The 22,134-nt window shown below is 32.4% G+C and overlaps 1 protein-coding gene across 1 annotated transcript in view; it reads left to right on the top strand.

The window, feature by feature from the left end:
• The window catches only part of LOC118191641 (potassium voltage-gated channel protein eag-like), a 79,281-nt gene extending 58,110 nt beyond the window's left edge, over positions 1–21,171 (top strand). Inside the window, exons 6-10 of the mRNA XM_085809813.1 lie at positions 1,305–1,737; positions 7,199–7,398; positions 8,545–8,797; positions 11,963–12,159; positions 18,808–21,171. Coding sequence (XP_085665939.1) covers positions 1,305–1,737; positions 7,199–7,398; positions 8,545–8,797; positions 11,963–12,159; positions 18,808–19,566 — 1,842 coding nt within the window. The 3' untranslated portion in view covers positions 19,567–21,171. The remainder of the gene's footprint in view (positions 1–1,304; positions 1,738–7,198; positions 7,399–8,544; positions 8,798–11,962; positions 12,160–18,807) is intronic.
• Positions 21,172–22,134: the final 963 nt, after the last annotated feature.

Consider the following 22,134-nt stretch of genomic DNA (forward strand, 5'->3'; position numbering starts at 1 on the left):
TAAAAAGTTTGACCGGATTTCAAGTAGCTTTATTTTGAAATTTACAACCACAAAATGATAAGTAAAACATGCAGTAAAAGCTAAAACTGTCGAAGTTTTGCTTATTTACAAGCATTTAAGCCTTCCTTTTTTTTATAAAAACAATATGAGGATGATAATGAGTTACGTGTCTTACGTATTCTAACAAGTTCTTTCTCTAGTTGTAACACCGCTTTTATTGAGAGTTTATCGGATTCTAACAAGGCGACTCGAACAAAATCTTTCATTTATCGCCGAAATAAAAAACAACTTACGTGTTATAAGATAGGGTGATATGGGAGAACACTTATGGAAAAAGGATTCTTCAGTTTTAGCTCTCTGCTTTGATCGATTAAACATTAGGCAAAAACTTTTTTTTGTTTAAAAAGTAAAGCATACAGTTTTATTTAAAACAGTTTAAAATAAAAAGTAAAACATACAGTTTTACTTCGTTATTTTAATGACTTTCTAAAATTCAGACTTTCGCCTGTATGCTAAATGAATACACATTCACTCATAGGTAAAAGTATGCTTATCTGAAATCCGGTCAATAATTTTGAATAACTCTGCATTTACAAACTTAGAAAAGTTGGCAGATTATCGTGTTATTAAAGTTGAATAAATAATATTTGTAGTTATTTATTGAATGTAAATTTTATTTTATCTTGTGAAGCTGTAAGATGTAACATATTTTTATGAATCTAAATCTTAGCTGTAGAAGTAGACTTTAGATATAATTTTAGTTCTGTAAAATTTAGCGTGTATTTGTGTATGAAATGTTTTAACTGAAGTTTATTTATTTAAAAAATTATCTTTGCATGTATGGGTATCTGCTTATTAAGTATAATTTACCTTAACATTTCTTGGCATTACTTATGAAATGCATGAGAGCTTCTAATTCCTCGGTTAATATTTGGCAATATTTGGCACTGACAGTAAAGTGAAAACTTATTCATAAAATTCAAAATTTTAAAACTGCTTTTAGTTTTCTAATATATAAATTAAATATTAATGAAAACAAACTCGTAACTTTCGATAAAATTAAAAGATTTGTGGGGGCATTTTCTAGAAAAAAAATAATTAAAAATTAAGGAAGCAGGGATGCATTAAATGGTGATGGTTATCTCACTCTTTCGAACTTAAATATTTCGCTTTTATAATTTAAAAAATTCAAAGCCGATAGGCGTATTAAGAACTGGCGTTTTTCTCACAAAAGGCGAGGAAAACGAAGGGCCTTTTGATTGTTGGTACCAAGGCTCTCTAAAATGCACGTTGTGTCCCAGTAGCAAGGCATCGGGAGCCTGTTCAGCGCCTTGAAGGTGGTCCGGTTACTGCGTTTGGGTCGCGTCGTCCGAAAGCTTGACCGCTATTTGGAATATGGAGCTGCCATGCTTATTCTCTTGCTCTGCTTCTACATGCTGGTTGCCCACTGGCTGGCGTGTATCTTCTACAGCATTGGACGCAGCGACGCCGAAAATGGGGTCTCCTACAGCTGGTTGTGGAAATTGGGAAATGTGACACAACAACAGTTCAACTTCAGTCGAGTAACAAACAAGGACACTGTGAAATACGAGTTAATAGGAGGGCCACCAAGAGGAACTATGTACATCACAGCTCTGTACTTTACAATGACATGCATGACATCAGTTGGCTTCGGCAACGTCGCAGCCGAGACCGACAATGAGAAAGTGTTCACCATTTGCATGATGATCATTGGAGGTAAGAAGTTTATTAATGTTTTAATGAAATATATCGTATAAAATACCCAGTGGGGAAAGCAAAGTGTTACTTTAGGTTTAGACCTTTTCCACATAGTTAATAAGTCATCTGCACTGGAGGTGAAAACACCGTTTTATTAAACATGCAGAAGCGGTGCCATATTAAAGGATGCTAAATTTAATATGAATGAAAAAAAGTTTCTTAAAATATTACACTAAATCACCAAAATATTTGTCTAAAACATTTCACAAGATATAAATTAGCATACATAAACAAAAGACTATCGTTAACTGCAGTTTCATTGAAGTTGAATCCACCTTTACCAACACCATACAGATATATAGTGAACGCAGTAAAAGTGGTAGTGCCTTATGCAGAAACTGAGGGTAGGTGAGACTTAGAACCGCCTTCGACAGGAATGACATAGTACTTAATTTAATTACAGATTCAGAAATGAATGCTTAAACTCATTCGGTCCTCAGTTTGAGTTAGTCAGAAGCTTCCGCAATTTTCCTACATAGCAATAGTGGGAAAACTCGTTCCAACCACCACTTTTCTCCTTCTTACCAAGCACTCAGTCTTTCTCATGATGAACTGAAACTTCTATTGCGCTGAATATGGCAGAAAAGCTTTCGTTTCAGTAAGTTAAAAAAGGCCTTTAAATTACTTCATAAATTATAATTTTATATTCTTATTTACAAAATCCCTTATATCCCTGGGATTTTTATTTGGCCCAAATAGTTTGAACTATCCTATTCGTAATTTCGCGAACGATGGTTTTGCCTTCTTATATTTTATAATTCCATTGAATTTAAAACTAAATTGTATCTATTTGGAAGCAACAGAATTAGCCAACAAATATCAGATCAAAGATGCTTGTCCAGAATTTGTGAAGGAACCATTTTTTTTATCAAAAGCATTATTTAAAAGACGGAGCTAAATTACTTGTATTTCTCACTCTATTCGATATTCATTTCATTCTATCCACGAAAACAGAATATTTTCACTGTCTTTTATAAATCAGCTTATGTGCTTCATTCTATTTGTGTGCCAAATTTGCTCATTATAAATAACAAGGTTTAAATTCAGCAGTTTCTGTGCATTTTCAATAACATGATCAGAAACTGAATGAAGGGAGTATAATCTTTTCCAGAACAGAATATATAAAAAATTTAGGAATGTCTCGAATGTGAAAATATCCCATCTCCTCCTCGTCATGCACATCTTCATTATAATTTGTCTTAACTTTTTCTTGATGGGTTTTAATACACAAAAATAGCCTGCTAAAATGAATAATGATCAAGTAGACCAATTTCAGTAAAAATACTACACATACTTCAGTAGAAAATATTTTATGTAAACTGAAATTATTATATAAGCAACGAAGAAGTTTAGAATACTTTTTGTTGCACTTAAAATTTTATTAGAACACGTTAGATCAACTTGTACTGATTTAAGCTTCCCTAAGAAAAGCTACTTCTGTTTTCTCTTTTCTAATATGCCGCCTTTATGTTTTCTTGCTGCTCTATATCTAACAGTACTCTGCAATTGCATTAACATTCCAACGATTTTGACCACTCTCGTTTCTTTAATATCTTGGTTATTGTCTCTTACTTCCTAATTTAAGTTTTTATAGGGGGGGAACCTATCCTCAATTTAAAAGCGAAGTTTTATATCTACTGAGCAACTTAAAGATTTGAATTGTCTTAGGATATCTTCATCTATGGCTGCATAATCAAGGGCAATTATTACCCGAAAATTAATATTCTTTAAAGCACTTCATGCTTCCTTTTCTAACTTCATAGCTAAAAAATTTGAAATTTTCTTAAAGAATTTATTTTCTAGTGTAGTTTATTTGAAAATGATTTCAGACACTTCAGAAATTGGTTCGTTAGATCTAATCGCGTGTGAAACAAAATTTTAATAAAAATTCTATTTCTTTGAAAAGCTTAAGACTAAAATGGGCTAATCTTTGGAATATGGTAACAGGTAGTTTGGCGACATTTTGGTAAGGCGATAAAGGTTACTAACTAGGACTTTAGCAGTATACATGGATAAAGTCAAGAGTGTGCGCAATGCCATTTTTGTGCAATTCTGAGATTTTTTTTAAGTGAAAATAGGTCGACGTGTACGTGGATACCGTGTATGTGCAATTCTTAAAAACGCGGAAAGCAGTTTGCGATTCTGCCTTTTCTCCCAATTTCGCACCTAATCTTCGTCATGATTAAGCACTTTTGTTCCAGAAAATTTCTAGCGTATGCGTAATTCGGCTAGCAGATTGTTGGAAAAAAATGTTGAGTGAAAAAAAAAAAAAAAATGCCTTTACTTCATGAAAACAAAATGGTGTGCAAACAAAAACTAGCAGGTTGCTGTAGAAGGGTTGGTCGCCAAATTTTCGCCAAAAAATCGCCAAGTTACCATAATCCAAAGATTAACCCTAAAATGTTCTTTTTTGATGTTTATAGAATTTTCTCATGGACACAGTTGTTGTTCTTACTTTGCTGAAATATTACTCAACTGTCCCACTCATGTATGAAGCGGATTTAAAATTAAGTGCTAATGCTAAAAGTTTTGTTATAATTTATCAGCTGTTCAAGAAATGTACCTTCAAACGCTTGCTCATGTTTTAAATGAAATTTTGTATTCTAAGTTCAGTATACATCTTAAAAATGTAGCGAATAATAATAATCTTCAATTAAAGGATAAAATCCTATTATTAATAGCTGCATAATTATGCGAAGGTATTTTAAGTATGATAAAATACATTAACATACAACACATACAAGATGCATGCATCAAACAGATTAAGAATCGGTCTGAGAAGTTCGCATGTTTAATTGTAAAACAGAATTATTTGAAGTATTGTACACAAACTTCATAATGGTTTTAACATAGATTTAAGCGATATTGTTATAATCGCAAACACGTAAAAGCAAACTATATTAAAAAAATGTAAAACTCTTTCTTTCTCTCCCCCCCCCCAAAAAAAAATTGAAGATTAACTTAAAAGCTATCTTCACACTAGTTGCTGGGATAGTTTTTTACTGAGATGTTTGAAATCTTAAGAATATCAAAAGGGAGCCCCCATTATAAGGTTCCGCTCTTTAATTCTCTTAACTTTGACCCTACTGGGACAATCAGTTGAGATATCGCCTCATTTATGTAAGTAACAATAAAGTTCGAAGAAGGTTTAAGCAAATCTTTTTATTTAAACTTAACGATGTACGGCTTGTACTTAAAATCTCCGCTTCTTGTGAGATTCCAAGGTCACATAAAAATGTAATTTATAATTAAATAGTAATTAACTTCGGAGATTTACAAATGCACAGTGCAACAAGCCTTGCGTCATGTCTAACTAATTACGCCAATAACGCGGCTGGCGAAGAACTAACGCCGAGTAACGTAATACGCAGAGCTGGATGAAAAAATAGTACAATGGTCATCGTCGCTGCCAAAGATCTCTGCCTTTCAAGAACTCTGATCTTATGTACGTGTCTGTCATTTATATTTTGGTAAGAGCTAACGAAAAGTAGCAGTGATAGTAAAGTTCAAATTATAAGAAAATTGATTAATTAAACTAAATACCCTTACATCGTGTCTTTCCCTTCTCGAAGAGAAAGGCGCAAAAGTAAAATAGCGATGAATCTGAACATAGACTGGAGCTGAAGCTTCTTTCTGCAAAGGTGCTGTATACCCAAGTAAAATTACTAAAATGAATTCAAGCTGTTTTCGTCTTTAATGAAATCTGACCATGTGAGATAAAATTTTGTGCCTGATGGAGCGTTCACATAAACACTTTGTTTGGGTATAAGTGACATAAGCTGAACTGCGTTGCTAGGCAACCAGACCTTGCTGCACAAGGAAACTGGTACAAAGATTTTATATAACTTTTAACTACCAAGATTTATGCCATCTTGGTACAAGAACCGATTAGTCACAGTGAAGCAACCAGGAATTAACATTTGGTTGAAGATTTCGCTGAGTCACCTGCACATCCGTACATGTGCAACTTGACTTTCTCCGACTAGCTGTGGCTTAAACCGTGTTCCGCAGGTATGAACAGATTTACTTTTACGCCTTTATGATAATAATGACGGCTAGACCTAGATGTGAAGATTCACCCCTGAGATTATTCTTTCCATACCAGTATTGCTTGTTCATATTATTTATGCAATATTAGCTTAGTACCTAAACTTTCTCCTTGTTTCTTTGTATCAGTCGAGCTGTAAAAATGTATTTAACTACCTTTATTTTTTAAAATTAAAAATTTAGGGATAAGCTTGTATCACCATTGGGGCCCAGCAGCAGCCTAGAGGTGGGCCCAGCTAGCCACCGGCCTAGCTGAACATTGGTAATTCGGTCTTAGTTTCGAATTTCGTAAACGGGTTGGCTGCATGGGCGCTTTCATGGTTTTTCCATGTGTAACGTGTATACGAGCCAGTTTCCGGTATAAAGTCCTCCACGAAGGCGTCTCTCCCCTTAGGCAGATAGCCCTCGTGTGCTTTGTCGTAATCACATAAACCAAACCAACTTTCTTTGCAACTTCCTTTAGAACAGTGGATACGAGAAAATACTATCAGGTTTTCCTTAGATAACCAGTTGCTCCAAAGGAATATTCTTTAAATATTTTCTTAATCTTCTTTCAAAAGCATAGCTTAATCATTATTATTTATTACTTTATCAATCATTATTAAATGTAATAATTTGTACGATATATTAGATATCTCGTATATTAGAGTTATTACATTTGAAACTAACTCCAGATAAACTGAGATTAAAAAGCAATGTTTCCGGAGCGTTTTAGAATATTTAACTTACATAGATTTTTGATAAATGCATAGTATCTTTTTGATAAATGCATAGTATCTTTTTGAGAATGCTTTTCTTCAACTAAATGCTTGGTTAAAATTTTTGAACATGTTACTTCAAAATTCGCTTAACTTTTTAGACATTTATTTTACTAAAGAATAAACATAAATATCAAAATAAATGTACATGTACGAGCAGTTGCATAAATTAACTGTATTTAAAATGTGTTAATGCGGACTGCCCTGTTATTTAGCGTTTTGAAAATAATATTCATTCGTTCTCCTGATTTTAAACAGTGTGAATATTCTCTTAATTTCTTCTTATATATGAAACGTTGAAAAAAAGGAGAGAGGTAGGAAATTAGTTGAACATTCATCTGCAATATTTTGCGTGACTTACGTGCAAGTGAGCAGTTATGTGATACATGGCTTTGCATTCTAAATACGAAAGCGAGCTGTTCAGAATTTTGATGTACTTTTTAACCTAGTGTGTGTCACAGGCATAACCTGTTGCATGTACATGTTTTTAACCTGTTGTTTGTCCTTTTATTTTATCAGTTTGATGATATTAAATCAAGCTCCTTATTTATTTTAATATTTTCGTATTTCTGTAGAATTGTTCTGATAAGTAACAAGTATTTCTCTTCTTACAGCCTTACTATATGCCACTATTTTCGGTCATGTGACTACCATCATCCAACAAATGACTTCGGCAACTGCGAGATACCATGAGATGTTAAATAACGTTCGAGAATTCATGAAACTGCATGAAGTTCCAAAAGCCCTAAGTGAGCGTGTCATGGATTACGTTGTATCAACTTGGGCCATGACAAAAGGCATTGATACAAGCAAAGTATGAATCTTTTTTTGGAGGGGAGTTGCCATTCTACCTATCAGTGTTTAGCATCACTTAGTTTTCACTATCAGTGTTTAGCATCACTTAGTTAGTCACTTAACTGTTGTAATTAAATAACTAGATGGAAATTAATGGGGTTTTTTATATTTTTTTATTTCTAAGCTTAATGTCTTTATTTTCGTAAATAATTAAAAATCTTTAATCCTTTTTGCCATCTGTTTTGAAAAACTATTATTGAATGGAAATTAACAACGTTGCCTCTTTGTAAGCGACTAAAGGCTAACGTTAGAAGATAAGTCAGGTTAGCAACTTCGAGTATTTCCAAATAAAATAATGATGCATTTCAAATTTAATAATATTTTTATGACACGTATTACATTTGCGTCCTCACTTTAATGTCATTATATAATTCTTAAAATATGGTGCGAATATATGACATAATGAAGATCTTGCTTTATGGTTTAAAAGCTTCGTTATGAATATCTTCCATACTTCATTAATTTCCCTTTTTCTACTATCTGTAAACTACTTACTACCTGTAACTATTTACTAGATGTAAATATTTACTGTTTAATACACAGTATGTAATACCATTCCGTCCTAACTTATCCTTGCTTATTATTTATACTAATAAAATCCTTGCTTATTTCTTTTCATTATTAGCTCGGAGACTGTTTTTTTTTAACTTTAAGTGGCTTTCTTATGTAAATTGATATTTTAACGATTTAGGATACATTTTACAATTTGTTTTAAAGCTTGACTCACTTATGGGAACATTTAAGATTGAAGCTGGAAAAAAAAAAAAAAAAAAAAATCAAAATTCGAGAGTAAAGGAAAACCCTTCGCATATCTGATGAAATCGATTCTCAGAATTAATGAAATCGTAGCTGAAATGATGCATAAAAAATTGTATATTAGAATTATTACATTTGAAACTAACTGCAGATAAACTGAGATTAAAAAGCAATGTTTCCGGACCGTTTTAGAATATTTAACTTACATAGATTTTTGATAAATGCATAGTATCTTTTTGAGAATAGTTTTCTTCAACTAAATAAATAAAGATTTCAGTTTTCGGAACTCCTGATTCAAATTTACTTAACTTTTTTCTTTAAATGAATGAATCAATTTTTCTTTCTTTAGGTGTTGAGCTACTGTCCCAAAGATATGACCGCTGACATATGTGTACATTTAAATAGAAAAGTATTCAACGAACACCCTGCGTTTCGTTTGGCAAGTGACGGTTGTCTTCGAGCTCTTGCAATGTATTTCACAATGGAACACAGTGCTCCAGGTGATTTATTATACCACACAGGAGAAAGTATTGACACATTGTGCTTTGTAGTAACAGGTTCTCTTGAGGTCATCCAAGACGACGAAGTTGTTGCTATTTTAGGTAACCCTCAATTATGCTTTGTTCTTAATGACATTCTTTCAGATTTAAGACTATTTTTTTATGCATGACATTTAAATTAGACAGTAAACAGAATACTAAAAGCCACAAGATAAATTATTATATTCATTTATTACTTTAGACCAAATTCTAAATGGTAATTTTCTGATACCTCACAAGCTATTTGTACGACTTTGTTCTTCTAAACTAAATGCAAATGTATGGACTTCAAGTAAAAATGTGTAATAAAAGTGCGGATTTTATAAGGATAGCAGTGAAAGTACGAAAATGAACAAGGATCACATTTATTTGTGTTACAAGTTTAATTATTTGATAAGGACAATAGAGAGATAACCTGGGGAATAGTTTAAGATGGTTACAGATAGGATACTACCTCGAAAGCAAACATCGCTAAAAATGTGAGATCTTATGTGCTTGATCCTACTGTTTAACTAAGGTAAATGTACAAATGTTGAATCAAATGTTGAGTACAAATGTTAGTCATTTAAAGACATTTAGTAAATTAGCATCGAAACTGTACAGAAACGAAACACAAATACATTTTTATCAATATTCAAGCTATCAAAACTAATTATATTAAGGCACAGACAAAATGCTCAAATTTTAGTAAACAGTTAAAATTTTTGTCTTCTTTATATTAAATTTGATTTAGCTGTTGCCATTACGAAATGGCAACTCAGTTACATTAGATATGGAAAAATAAAGTTACATTTGCCGTATATTGTTATTCACATAATTGCTAAAAATAAGATGCTGAGCTGATTCCACAAAAAGGTATGCTAAGGAAACATTTTTAGTATTAAATAAGTTTTAATCTTAGTTAAATTATAATTAATTTTTCACAGCTTACATTTTACTAAAATGTATTTAATTCGTGATCGTTTACTCGGGATAGTTTCCAAACAGTTCCAAACAGTTTTTTTCTGAAATATGTTAGAGAATTAAGTGAAAAACTTTTTTCAATAATAACAAAACTTTTATTTTTTGTTAAATTCAATCTCTTGAATACATTTTAAATTTCTTCAACCACATACTACATTTTTCTGAATTTCATTCTCATTCTAAAACTGGCACAAAATATTTCTCCTACACTTCAGTTTTTATGGTATATTTCTGTGCTCATTCCTCAGAAGCAGAAGTTTCAGTTAAAAGAGACTTGCTCGAAATTTTTCTAGCTGTCTTCTCTTTCTCTCTCTTTTTTTTTTCAGGCTTCCCCCTTTTTTCAGTTTTATTATTTTTTATTCTATTTTCTAAAGAACTGAAGCAACTGTAAAGCCATAATCATAGCGAATTTCACTCGCTCTCTAGTTTTTCTTTTTTCTTGTCAGCTTCTATTTCTGGCTGGAAAAGAGCTCTCTTCAAAGGAAATGATACAGTTTTATCACCTTTCGAAGTTGTATGTTATTTATATATCCTTTTACCACATCTTTTTTTGTGTTACCACACAATCTTTTTTTCTTTAAGGTGTCTTAAAGTTTATTGCGAATTAAATATATACTATATGTAGAAATTAATTGTTTATATTTTTTGTATCACTTCTTATCTGGCGTTGGTTAAATTTTGGCCTGTCTGCAGTGTGATATCAGGTTGGTTTTTAAAAATGTCTCAAATTACTTTCCTCGTGATAATATAACTTCAAATTTTTATTCAGATGTTACTATGCTAAGTATAAGTGCTTGCTTTAAAGCAAGAAATTCACCTCTTCACATAATGTTAATTCACAGAACACTGTTACTTTCTTGACTTTTAGAATATAAGATGTACAGACTTTCGTGTAGCTACTTTTGCTCTGTTCAACTTCTTTTGTAAAATTATTTCAGCACTATTTTATTGCTTACCTACTGAATAAAGATTTTTTTCTCAACTTCTTTTATTGCTCTTAATTTTTTTTTTCATAATTTTGCTCTTATCTTTCACCAGTTACCCTGCCATAAAGTATAATAAATATATCAGCAAGATTAAATGGGCTACTGAATTACCAGTCGTGACTCGCTTTGGGTTATATTTAACATAAAGTTAAATGAATTATACAAAAGAACTTACATGAGCATAAATTTCATTTTATGCCTTTAAAAATTAATGCACGAAATATTAAGCATATAACCAAATAGAAATTTGCTATTTTAATAAAATTATGTATACTTTTATAGAAAAAAATAATATATGAAGATTTATGTGTTAAAAAAGCAGTAAGAATGTGCCAAAAATCTTCCTTTGTTTGACAGCATATAAAAAATACCTTTTCAGATCATAAGCCTAGTAGGTTGCAGAGGTTCTGCTTTTATAAAGTAATAGATAAAGAAGTCAATCGACAAGCTGCTTCTCTGTTAGCTTCTAAAAATGGCATTAAAGTTCATTTTTAGTTTACTTTTTCAACTTTGAAACTTGTGGCCCTCTATAGGTATTCAAATATATATATTTTAACACGAGCCTCTCGGTGTCCTTGCGGTTTAAGCTATAATTTTACCTTGGGCTCGACTTGTAGTAAACCAGCGTAACGATTGCATTTAAATTTTGTAGTTATTCCTATGTGCAGCCTACAACAATGCAAGTCTGCTTCTAATAGACAATGATCCTCCGAAAATACACTTGTTAATAAAATGTGTAACATTAAAGATTTTTGCGGTAATTAAATAACCTGACCTATATATTTTGGAAAACATTTTTATTTTCGCTGTATATGAATTAAAACTGAAAATAATTTACTTCATTTATAAGTTTGTTTTCCCACACATGTTGTTAAAGTTGCTGGTTTGCTTTGATTACTGTCAGATAAACTCTGAATTGTTCTGCTATTCTAAATAAAAATTCTAAAATCAACATATATATAATTTTCTTTTATTCTGTCGTATATAATTTATTTCGTTTTAAATTTTAAATAATTAAAATTATATCATGGAAAAAAAAAAAACTCTTTAATCACATGCCCAAAATTCGTCTTAGTTATACGTTGAAAATATCTCAATAATTTTGCCTCTCCACTACTAACATCTGCTTGCGATATTTCCAAGCAAGAACCATTACAGTATTTAATTATTAAGAACATTTTATATGTGTTTTTAGATAACAGTTTAGATGTACATCTAAAATAAAGAAAATAGTATTAGCTGAAGAGTGCTTATGACAAAATTATCTAATATTTTACAGGCAAAGGTGATGTGTTTGGTGATGCCTTTTGGAAAGAGCCTACAATTGGCCAGTCATGTGCCAACGTTCGTGGTCTAACTTACTGTGATTTGCATTCTATAAAGAGGGATAAGCTCCTGGAAGTGCTAAACTTTTACCATGCCTTTGCTAACTCATTCGCTCGTAACCTACTTCTTACTTATAACCTAAGGCATAGAGTAAGTATGACTATAAGTAACATTCTGGGTTTTTGAAAAATATTGAACCTTCTTACTTCATCATCCGAAGTAAATATTGATAGTTCTTTAATGCAGTGCTCCTCAACCTTTTCTCACCTGCGACGCACAAAAAATCTTTCTGGAATTTCGTGGCACACCAAAGAGCTCCGAGTTATCAAGGAAGTGCCGAAAAAATTCAAATGCTGACACACTTACAATCACACACACACAACCACACAACAGTGAAATATATAAAAACATTTAAAATAGACATTATTAAGGAAAAAGTTGTCATTGTGTATTAAATACATGATAAAAAATTGCAAAATGTCAAATACATCTATTTGATTGTGGTTCACCTATATCCTACTCATGGCACACCAGTGTGCCGCGACACACCGGTTGCGAAGCACTGCTTTAATGGTAATATCACGATTCAATAAGAAGCGTGTTCTACCTTTATGAATTTCAATAAATGAAGAATATCGTTAAAAGTACCATGCGTAAGCAAGTTCCTAAAAAGTGATACAAAATTCTTGACGAAAAAATATCCAAAAACTCATTAGAATCACTATACCTTTTCCAAATCCGTTGATTACTGTCGTACAAATGTTTGAAATCATTTCTCATCTCACGTACTATGTAACACATATAGAGGCCAGTAATCCACACCAAAAGGTATTTCGATAGGCATTTATTAAAATCTGCGATTATGAGGATTTGTGTAGATATCAGGATTGTCTCTATTCCCATAGTGTTTAGGAGATGGAATACAGTTTTCTCCTATATTGCCCAGACTTTTATGATATTTCATTTAAATTTTCAACTAAATTAAAATTCGAATGAACTATTATGATATTTAACTATTTCTGATTTAATTCACTAATACAGAGCAAACACCAAATGTTATAATGCCAAGTGAGATTTATTGCGACTCCATGACGAGATTTTGCACTAGAATTAGGTATAAAAGTATAATCACTGTTAAACTGACCTTACTTTTCTTTTAACGTTCATGATGAAATATAGCAGGAGAGATACATCCGAAATTATTCAAAAACTTTAAGCTCAAGAAACACTCGGAAAAGTTCAAGGGAATTTATAAATAAACTGTCGGCAATGCTGTTATCTCGAGAGTTTGTTTATATCGGTATGCAATACACGAAGCAGATACACTTAAGAGTTAACCAGGGTAAATGATTATCTAAAATCAAGATGTACAGCTCGAAAGGCTTGTCTTCAGTATTAATGACTCTTTCATTCATTTGGAAAGAGACTTTTTTCATCCCCGAACAGCGGGCACTATTTTGTCTTTTTTCGGCATTGGTCACTCCTAAGGCCAGAAGTGGCTATCACTTTATTATGGAGGCACCTAATAGGTGGGTCACCTTTGCCTCCTATGAAGGGACGGAGAGTTACAACCATGCCTTCTCCGAGATTCGAATCCGGTCCCTTTGGTGTCGCTGTCGGCTTCTTTAACCACTATACCCTCTGGGCGGCATGGAAAGAGACATCTCATTCTGGTTTACACTGCTTGTCCACAGAGGCAAATTATTTAACAATAGGAAAGGAATATACGCCTACTCGGGAGAAAAAAGAATTATCCCACATATTGTAAATCTGCATGCCATAAGATTCTGTTGATTCCCTTGCATTCTTGCATTTTGTTTATGGCCTTTATAAATAGCTTGTTTTATCCTAAACTAATCCTGGCATGCCGAAATAACGGGAGTATAAAGAATTATAACCTAGCATTTACATAACACATATCTAATCACGTGGGAGATTTGTGCCGACTAAATCTCTATTTGTTGGCATATTGAAGTGTTGGCAGTGAATGGTTTGTGAATCACTTTCAATGAAAGTACACGAAATAGTGTGAGATAGTCCCTTCCCCCCCCCAGAATTTGTGTTGGAAGAGACCTTCATTAAATTAAGAGCTGCTGTGTAAGTACTGATTTTTATAATTCTGATTCTTTCCCTATAAATATCTATGGAGACGAGGATTAAGGCCATTCCTGTTTACTCCTCGATTAAATGGAAGCGATTCTAGTATTCTAAATTCTAAACATTCAACAAAGGAATACAGTAAACTTCTTCTGATATATTAAAAAGTACTAAGAATCTCAAATGCGTACGAAAATGCATAACTATTCATATAATTCAATTATATGAATAGTTAGCTTGCCTAACTGGTAAAAAGAAATAAAAAGCACAATTTTTACAGACATTTAAACATTTACAGATATTTGAACAGACCTTTTAAAATGATGAGCCTTAGTTGAAATGATAACCTACCGTGTTGAAAGAACGAGATTAGTTAATATAACTTGTTTTTTTGTTTCCGGAAGAAAAGTAATCAAAGCTTCAAAGAACTTAAAATTATCTATAGAAACCAGAATTGGAAATAGTGTGAGGTTCCCATTGACAAGTTTGGACTTGTCAATGGGAACCTCACACCATTGACAAGTGTAGCCTTAAAATGAAAGAAAAATTTAAGTCTGTTAGATATAACCTTCAGAGGCTACACTGGCTTTAAATGCGATAACAACAGAAACGAGCTTTCATTACAGTTACTCCAAAAACTGAGGATGTACCAAACATTTTCTAGATAAATGAAAGTTTCAATTAACAAAATTTGATTAACTTCAATCAGTTTTTAATTCCATAGATCTAACAGATAATACAACAAGTTAGATTTATGTGAAAAGCAAAAAATAGCAATCTAAAGCAGAAAGTAAATGAAATATTTTAAATAAGATGTTATAGAATTTTAATTCCAATACAGGAATCCTTTCTATTACTTAGAACTTATAAATGGCAACGTTAGCAATTAGTAGTCTTTATAGTAGCTACCAAGCTTCCTCGCATCGATTTCACAAAAATATAGAATTGTATTTGAAGATATTTATCACGTTCTTCTAATGAGGTTTGTTTCAAATAATCTTGCATGACAATTTGTTTTTCGTACCTATTTGAAGACCGAACACACTTTTCAGACTTTTATATCTGGAAAATGGACAGAGGAGTGTAGTTATTGCTTAACAATGCCTTTAAATTACTAGATACAGTTTTATATACATTTGAACCCCTCTATAACGAACTGTAAGGGACCGAAAGTTTGGTTCCCTATATCCGATCCGATAATAAAAATAGATTATTTTATTAAAAAGTATAAAATTTATTTGATGAATCGCAAAAAACTAACTTTTATTGAAGCAGCTTGAATTAGGGTAATATTCATTAATTTGCAGGACTAGTTTCGAAGGTTTAAATATATAACCACCTTCAGCTGCAGATGTGCAAATGACGAAAGAGAAACCAGGGATAAGAATTAACATTGTCACATCCATCAAAAGAATAGAAATTTTAATTAAAAAAATAACATCAATATTTAATTACAATTGTTATTACATGCAGTTATAAAATTTGCTGTTCGTCCTTTACCAGTGTCACCAAACTTTAATAATTTTACATGACAAATTACTTAGCATAAAAGTTATAATTCTGATCATTCCCTCAAAATGCACATCTTCCTCTAAAATACGAATTGTGAATTATAAATAATTATTTTATCCACAAAATACTAAAAGTTAGTGACAAAAACACTTATGAATTTACCTTTAACCTTTACTCAACTTAAGTACAAAAGTAATTAATCTATAATTGTTTCCTGGTATGTTGGAAATTGCAGGAAAACTTTATCCATATTTTTGTCTAACAATTGAAAAGACCTCATTACTTTTGGACCAAATGTTCATCTTCCTTTCATAGATCTTCTTCAAACAGTTCTAGGCCCACCAGTGTCCGAGCGGTAAAGTAGCTGAATATTGGTAGTTCGGTCCGAGGTTCGAATCCCGCGAACGGGCTGGCTGCATGGTCGTTTTCGTGGTTTTCCCCACGTGTAACGTGTATACGAGCCAGTTTTCCATAGAAAGTCCTCCACAAGTCATCCCTCCCCTTAGGCAGATAGCCCTAGTGTGCTTTGCCATAATTAAATAAACCAAAACCAAACCTTCAAACAGTTCTGATATCCTTCCTGCCTTAACAATTGGCATTTTAGGAAAAAAGCAATTTTCATATTTTTTAAGCATCTTAGCTTCTGAAAGTTTGTAGTCACCATAAGTCTATGAATATTGCCGTTCATAATGGCACACACTCACACACGAAGTGTGATTCACACTTTTGACAATTTTCTGCGAGTGAATCTTTGGTCTTTAAATTTTTAACGTTTTGTTTGGCATCATCTTGTGCAACAGCTAAGCTTCATCGACTTTAAAAAGGCTTTTATACCTACTGGAGAGCGATATCAACCCCAAGTACACTTTCTTCCCCATTTTTGTACATCTAATTTTGAAAGGTTCCTCGATTCCCCAACAATTTTCCCTGAAGAAATGGTACGCTTCTTGAACCTATTCAAACATGCATTTAAGCAAAAGCAGGCAGAATCATCAGCTCGCATATTTTCAGATTTAATTAAATGTCTTCCATTACTTTTCCTTTTCTCTCAGCATATCCTTACTTCAGCTTTCGCCTTTTAGCTCCTCAATCTGTCGGTCTTTTTGAGGTTTCTAATTACTTTCTGAACACAAGGATGATTTAGACCTTTTTAGAAGCTTCGCTAAGAAAACTGTGTTTTATTTTCAATAATCTTAAAATGAACTTCGTATGTAAATAGTATTTTTTTCCTCAAGACTTCCTTATGAGGTCTCTTAATTTTCTTTTTAAGAGCCTAAGAGCAAAGAATCAGTTTTCTAGCAGTCTTGATTAGAATTTACGTTATTTGCATTGACTTTTAGAAATTGGTTTGTTTCAAGTTATTTTTATGCATGTTCTCAATATTTCATTCTTAAGATTTGCTTAATAATTTTAGAAGCTACTAAGTAATCGGATTTGAATTACTATTTTACTTTATTTTTGTATATGGATACCTGAAATTTTTGGACATTTAAGATAAACTATCAAAATTTGCTTATTTTATTATTATTGTTTATAACTTACTAAATTGAACTCAATATTTTTTTACACAAAATTATTATACTTTATTTTTGGAATCTCTATAAATTCAACGTCAGTGATATTTTTCACTTCTGGGCGAAGAAATACATAAAATTTTTATGATTGTCTCCAAATTGAAAAAGTCTGAGAAAACATGCGGAGGGGACCGAAATAAGTTAGTCCTGGATTTCTGATGAAAAACATTGACGATAATAGGAATTTGACTATGTAAACTGTTTGTCATTTTAAAATCTGGTTTGATTTTACATGCCATTCATTATTGGACTTTTTACGAGTCAAAGAGAAAACTTAGCGATTTGTGAAATTTAACCGTTTTACGTTATAACGGGATAAAAAGGAAATGCGACAGCGACCGGTATGTAGTATTTTAGCATCGGGAAAGTGCATTACCCTATCGGGTGCTGTCACATTCCATTTTTAGCATCGGTAAAAACTTTCTCCCAATATTGTAATATTTTTCTTTGATTAAAATGATTATGAGAATGTTATTTCTACTCAAAGGAATGAAAATTACATTTATCGCCTGAATATTATAGTGAAAGTAAAAGTTATTTGACCATATCTAAAAAACTGAAACCAGACAGCATCTAAAACTATGATAACGTCCAGCGGCAGATTCATTCGATATTAAATTAAACAACCCATTTTAATCTATGACTCCAAAGTTATATCAATATTTTCGTTCTGTATATTTTTTTCTAGCTAAGGTGATTATAGCATAAATTTCATTATTCCTCTATTAGTGTGCCTATTTTAAATGGAGCTAAGTAAAGATTGTCGTAATCAAGTATATCTGGAAAAACATATAAATAAAAATGAATGATGGTTGCCTCAAGAAACAAAGAAGATGAATTATACGCGCTGTAAAAACACTGTGAAATATAATAATGAAGTTAATAAGTAAGTAAACTTGATTATCCAATATTGTCCAGGAAAAGGTCAATTCTAAAAGATGGTAGAACCAATCTGGATTTAAAAATTGATTAAAAGGCTCGAAAGGCATATAAAATGCAATTTTTTTAGTTCTTAGGTCTATTGTTTATGAAATCTAACCATTGAATCATTTATATATAACTTGATTTGTTTTATCAAGATTGGTTCCACATCTTACTTGCGTGACTTCTTTTCCAGCAATATTGTATTCTGATATATACAAGAAATATCCTGCTTCATTTTACAAAGAAAACCGAAGTTTTGTTTAAGTGCTTTTTCCTTAAAAATGTAGTTGTATTTCATCCAAAGCATCGAATTCAGTCTACATTAAGTCATCAGAAAAAAGCGTTAGTGCTCACACAAATATTTCAAAAACATAACAGAACCATACTGATGGTATTTTTTCTCATTATCCCACCCTCCTATCTATTTATCTAAGATTGCATTGTATTTTAATAACGACAAAGAAGTAAAAATGTTTATAAAGAACATTAAATAGCATGCTAGAAGATTAACAAAAGTCTTTTTATTTATAAATTATTATGAATGTAATGTGACCTAGCCCATGCTAAATTTAGTACTTATCGCCATCACTGCATATCAAAAGTACTTTTCCTGACGATTCTCAGTAAATTAAAGCATGTTGTACAATTTGATAGCGTTTGAAATATTTAAATGTTGTGTTTCTTTTCTTAGCTTATCTTCAGAAAAGTGTCTGATGTGAAGCGAGAACGAGAGTTAGCAGAAAGACGCAAAAACGAGCCCTTGCAAGAGTTGTCTCAAGACCATTTAGTACGTAAAATCTTCTCAAAGTTCCGACGCAACGGATCTCATGAGAAGAGCAGTGACGTAGAAAAAGGACTGAACATTGAGACAATCGATTCTCGAAATAACTCAAGGCTTGCACAAGTGAGTGAAAGTGGAGGCATAAAGTGCTCTACTAAATGGACTGTGACTAGAGATCCAGGAGATGATAAAGAAAACGCTCCATCGGAAAATGTGCCACAAGTAAATAAGAAAGACGTCCAAAGGACTGTTAATCGTTCTTTCTCCAGATGGTCTCGGGTTCTTGCCAAAGAACCAACTATCGAAGAAGAATCTTCACCCCGTTCGGAAGATGAAACTTCAGTCGAATATCAAAAAATCCTTGCCAATTTAGTCGACTTACGTGTAGATTTAAAACTAGAAATGCAAAGACTAAATTCAAAAATCTGTCATGTTGATGAGCAGATCGGACAATTGCTTCGTCTGGTGAGGCCTCGAAATGAGAAAGTAACACATCCGGTGCTAGTTCTACGAGCGCCAGAAATTCAGAGGAGCCAATCCTTGTCTAGGAAAGACTCGTTACCAAAACGAAAGTCAAAGGAGGTTGAAGCAGTTCGAGCAGCCACGCTCGATGACGACATTCAAGACAGAGATATGTTTTCCAATTCAGAAAAAAATAAGCAGCAATAATTGAGATATCTGTATGATCTTTGATATCTCACTGTTTGATAAAAAAATTTTAGCAATCAACCATCCGAATGAAGTCAGTCTTCCGGTTCCGAAGTTCCTCCTGATAGTCCGAGTAGATCTATTTTAAAACGGAGTTCTGCAGAACGGTATTTAAAAGAAAATTTTAAATAAATAATTTGTTTATCTTTTTAGGAGATAATGCTAAGTATTTTGTAGTTCAGAGAAAAATTAGATACGATGAAATATTTTTAGTTTCTTTTACCTTCCTTCCTTATAATCACAGATTTGTAAAGCAAAAGTAAATGGTTATATGAAATGCTTTACTATTATTTTAATAAAAAGATTATAAGGTAAGAGATGTATATCAAAAACGTAATCATTTTCTGAAATACTCATTTCGCAATTGATTGACTATGCTTATCCTATTTCAGGGAATTAATATGCTTTACTTTTTCAAATGTCAAAGCTCAGGTTATTTTTTCTTGCGACAGGATAAAACTAAACTTGCGCTGGTTTAATATATTTTATTAAGTGGAAGAGATAACGAAATATTTTGTATGAAATTTCAGATCACTCCTGCGACAAATACATAAATTGCGTATGAAGCAGCTACGAAAATGTAAATAATGTGGTAGTTTGTTAAAGTTCATATATTTACAAATGAGCTTCATTTAGCATACAGAAATATTTGAAAGGAAATAATTTTATACTTCATATTGAAAGGAAATTGTTTTTTTTTTTTTTCTGAATGAAACTTTTAGCTACGCTGATTTATTAACTCATTTTATACTGCATAAGAAAGAATATACACGAAGAGAGTGAAATGTTTTGATACTTGATTGTAGATTAAATGATGTAAAAGATTCTTTTAAAAAGACCAATGCAATAATACTATTTTTACGTAATATTTTATTACCAATTTGCTAAAATTTTTATCCTGACATGCCGCTATGTGTATTGTATTTCCCACTAGTTTTTGAAGAGGAAACTATAGATTACTTTTTAACTTATTTTTCGAATTTAAAGTATGTGCGTCTCATTTTAAATAATCTTCAATATTTTAACTTCTGATGTTTTGTCACTAAACGAAATAATGATGGTGTATTTACTAAATGATAAAAAATTGGATTTTCGTTAACAATAAATCTTTTAATGAAGAGTGCTCTAACCGTTCTGCAGTTCTCAGTTGAACTTTTATTTAAATAGCGTTGAGTAGCAAGTTTGTTGCACTTAGACATCTCAATAGCAGTAGTTTGTTTTCGCAGTCATATTTTTGCACACCTTGAGCAAACTATTAGAGACCAACTGTACCTTCGGTCACTGGGACTGAAATCATTTTCCAGCCTTCTGTAAGAATACAAATAGTTTATTTTGTATGCTTTTAGTGGTTATTGTAGAATGTTGATTTTGCAATGCTATGGAAAGTTGACAACGTAATGATATTTTTATTATGAACGAAGCATCTTGGTCAATTGTACAGACTGTTCATAGACACCACTACCTATAAGATGCACTATTTTGAATTATTAGGCTCCAGTATGAATTTTACTGCGCATTTTATATTAAAGATTAAAGAAGAAAGTATGGTATAGTTTATTATTCTTATACACTTTTTTTCACACAATACGTTCTGGCCAATTCTCGATTTGTCAAGTAATATAAAAAGCGTTCTAAGAATTCATTATTAGTTACACGTTTTTCTTATTAGTTAACACAGAAAATGAACGAAGATAGGAAACTTGTACATATAATTCCCATAACAATGGTCTGATAGAAGTAAACAATTGAAAAATACAGGAGGATTTGTTATAGCGTGTGTAAGTTTCTAGGAGGTGTAGACGAATGATTAGATCAGCAATTTTTTAGGGTCGGAAAGATCATCATCATGTGCAAGTCCACAACAAACATTATTTTATTAATCAGAATGTAATAATTGAGATATTAAGAGATATCGTGGAATATGTTAGAAGTTTGAGCCACTACCTGCAGCACAAGCCTGGCATCGGTGCCGCATAAAATCACGGGCGTTGTGAAATATTTCTGGTGTCCTTCGGACAGCCGCGACAGCTAAGGAGGTGCGTGCGACAAGACTTTCCTCACTGCCCCATTGTCCATTGTATATGTCGTACACCAGACTCTTATGTAATTCCAGAAAAGAATAGACAGGATAAGTTCAGTGATCGTGCATTTCAATGTATGGGACCTCCCACGCCCAATCCACTGTTGCCCATATGTCGTATTTAAGTGCTTTCGAGCATAACCGCTGAAATCGGCTGGGACGCCGTCATTCTGGAATCGTATATCCTGGCGCAGGGACTGATGAATTTGTTGATCATTTAACATTTTAGCCAGAATTCCTCCAAAACAAATCTTATAAAGCCGTCCATTTAAACGAACAGGCAAGAGATATAAGGCTTGTTAAGTGGTACTTCACAATACCAGATGAAAGGCTGATAGTAAGCCGGTGTTGAGCTACAGGTGTTTCTGTATCATGAGAACTCTCTGCTGTCCACACATGCGAGATATACGTATTGTGACAGCCTTCCCTGGTGAAGTATACTTCACTTG

This window comes from Stegodyphus dumicola, chromosome X2, assembly GCF_044657685.1.
Source record: "Stegodyphus dumicola isolate Sdum_Otavi_A_Nest chromosome X2, ASM4465768v1".
Taxonomy (NCBI): domain Eukaryota; kingdom Metazoa; phylum Arthropoda; class Arachnida; order Araneae; family Eresidae; genus Stegodyphus; species Stegodyphus dumicola.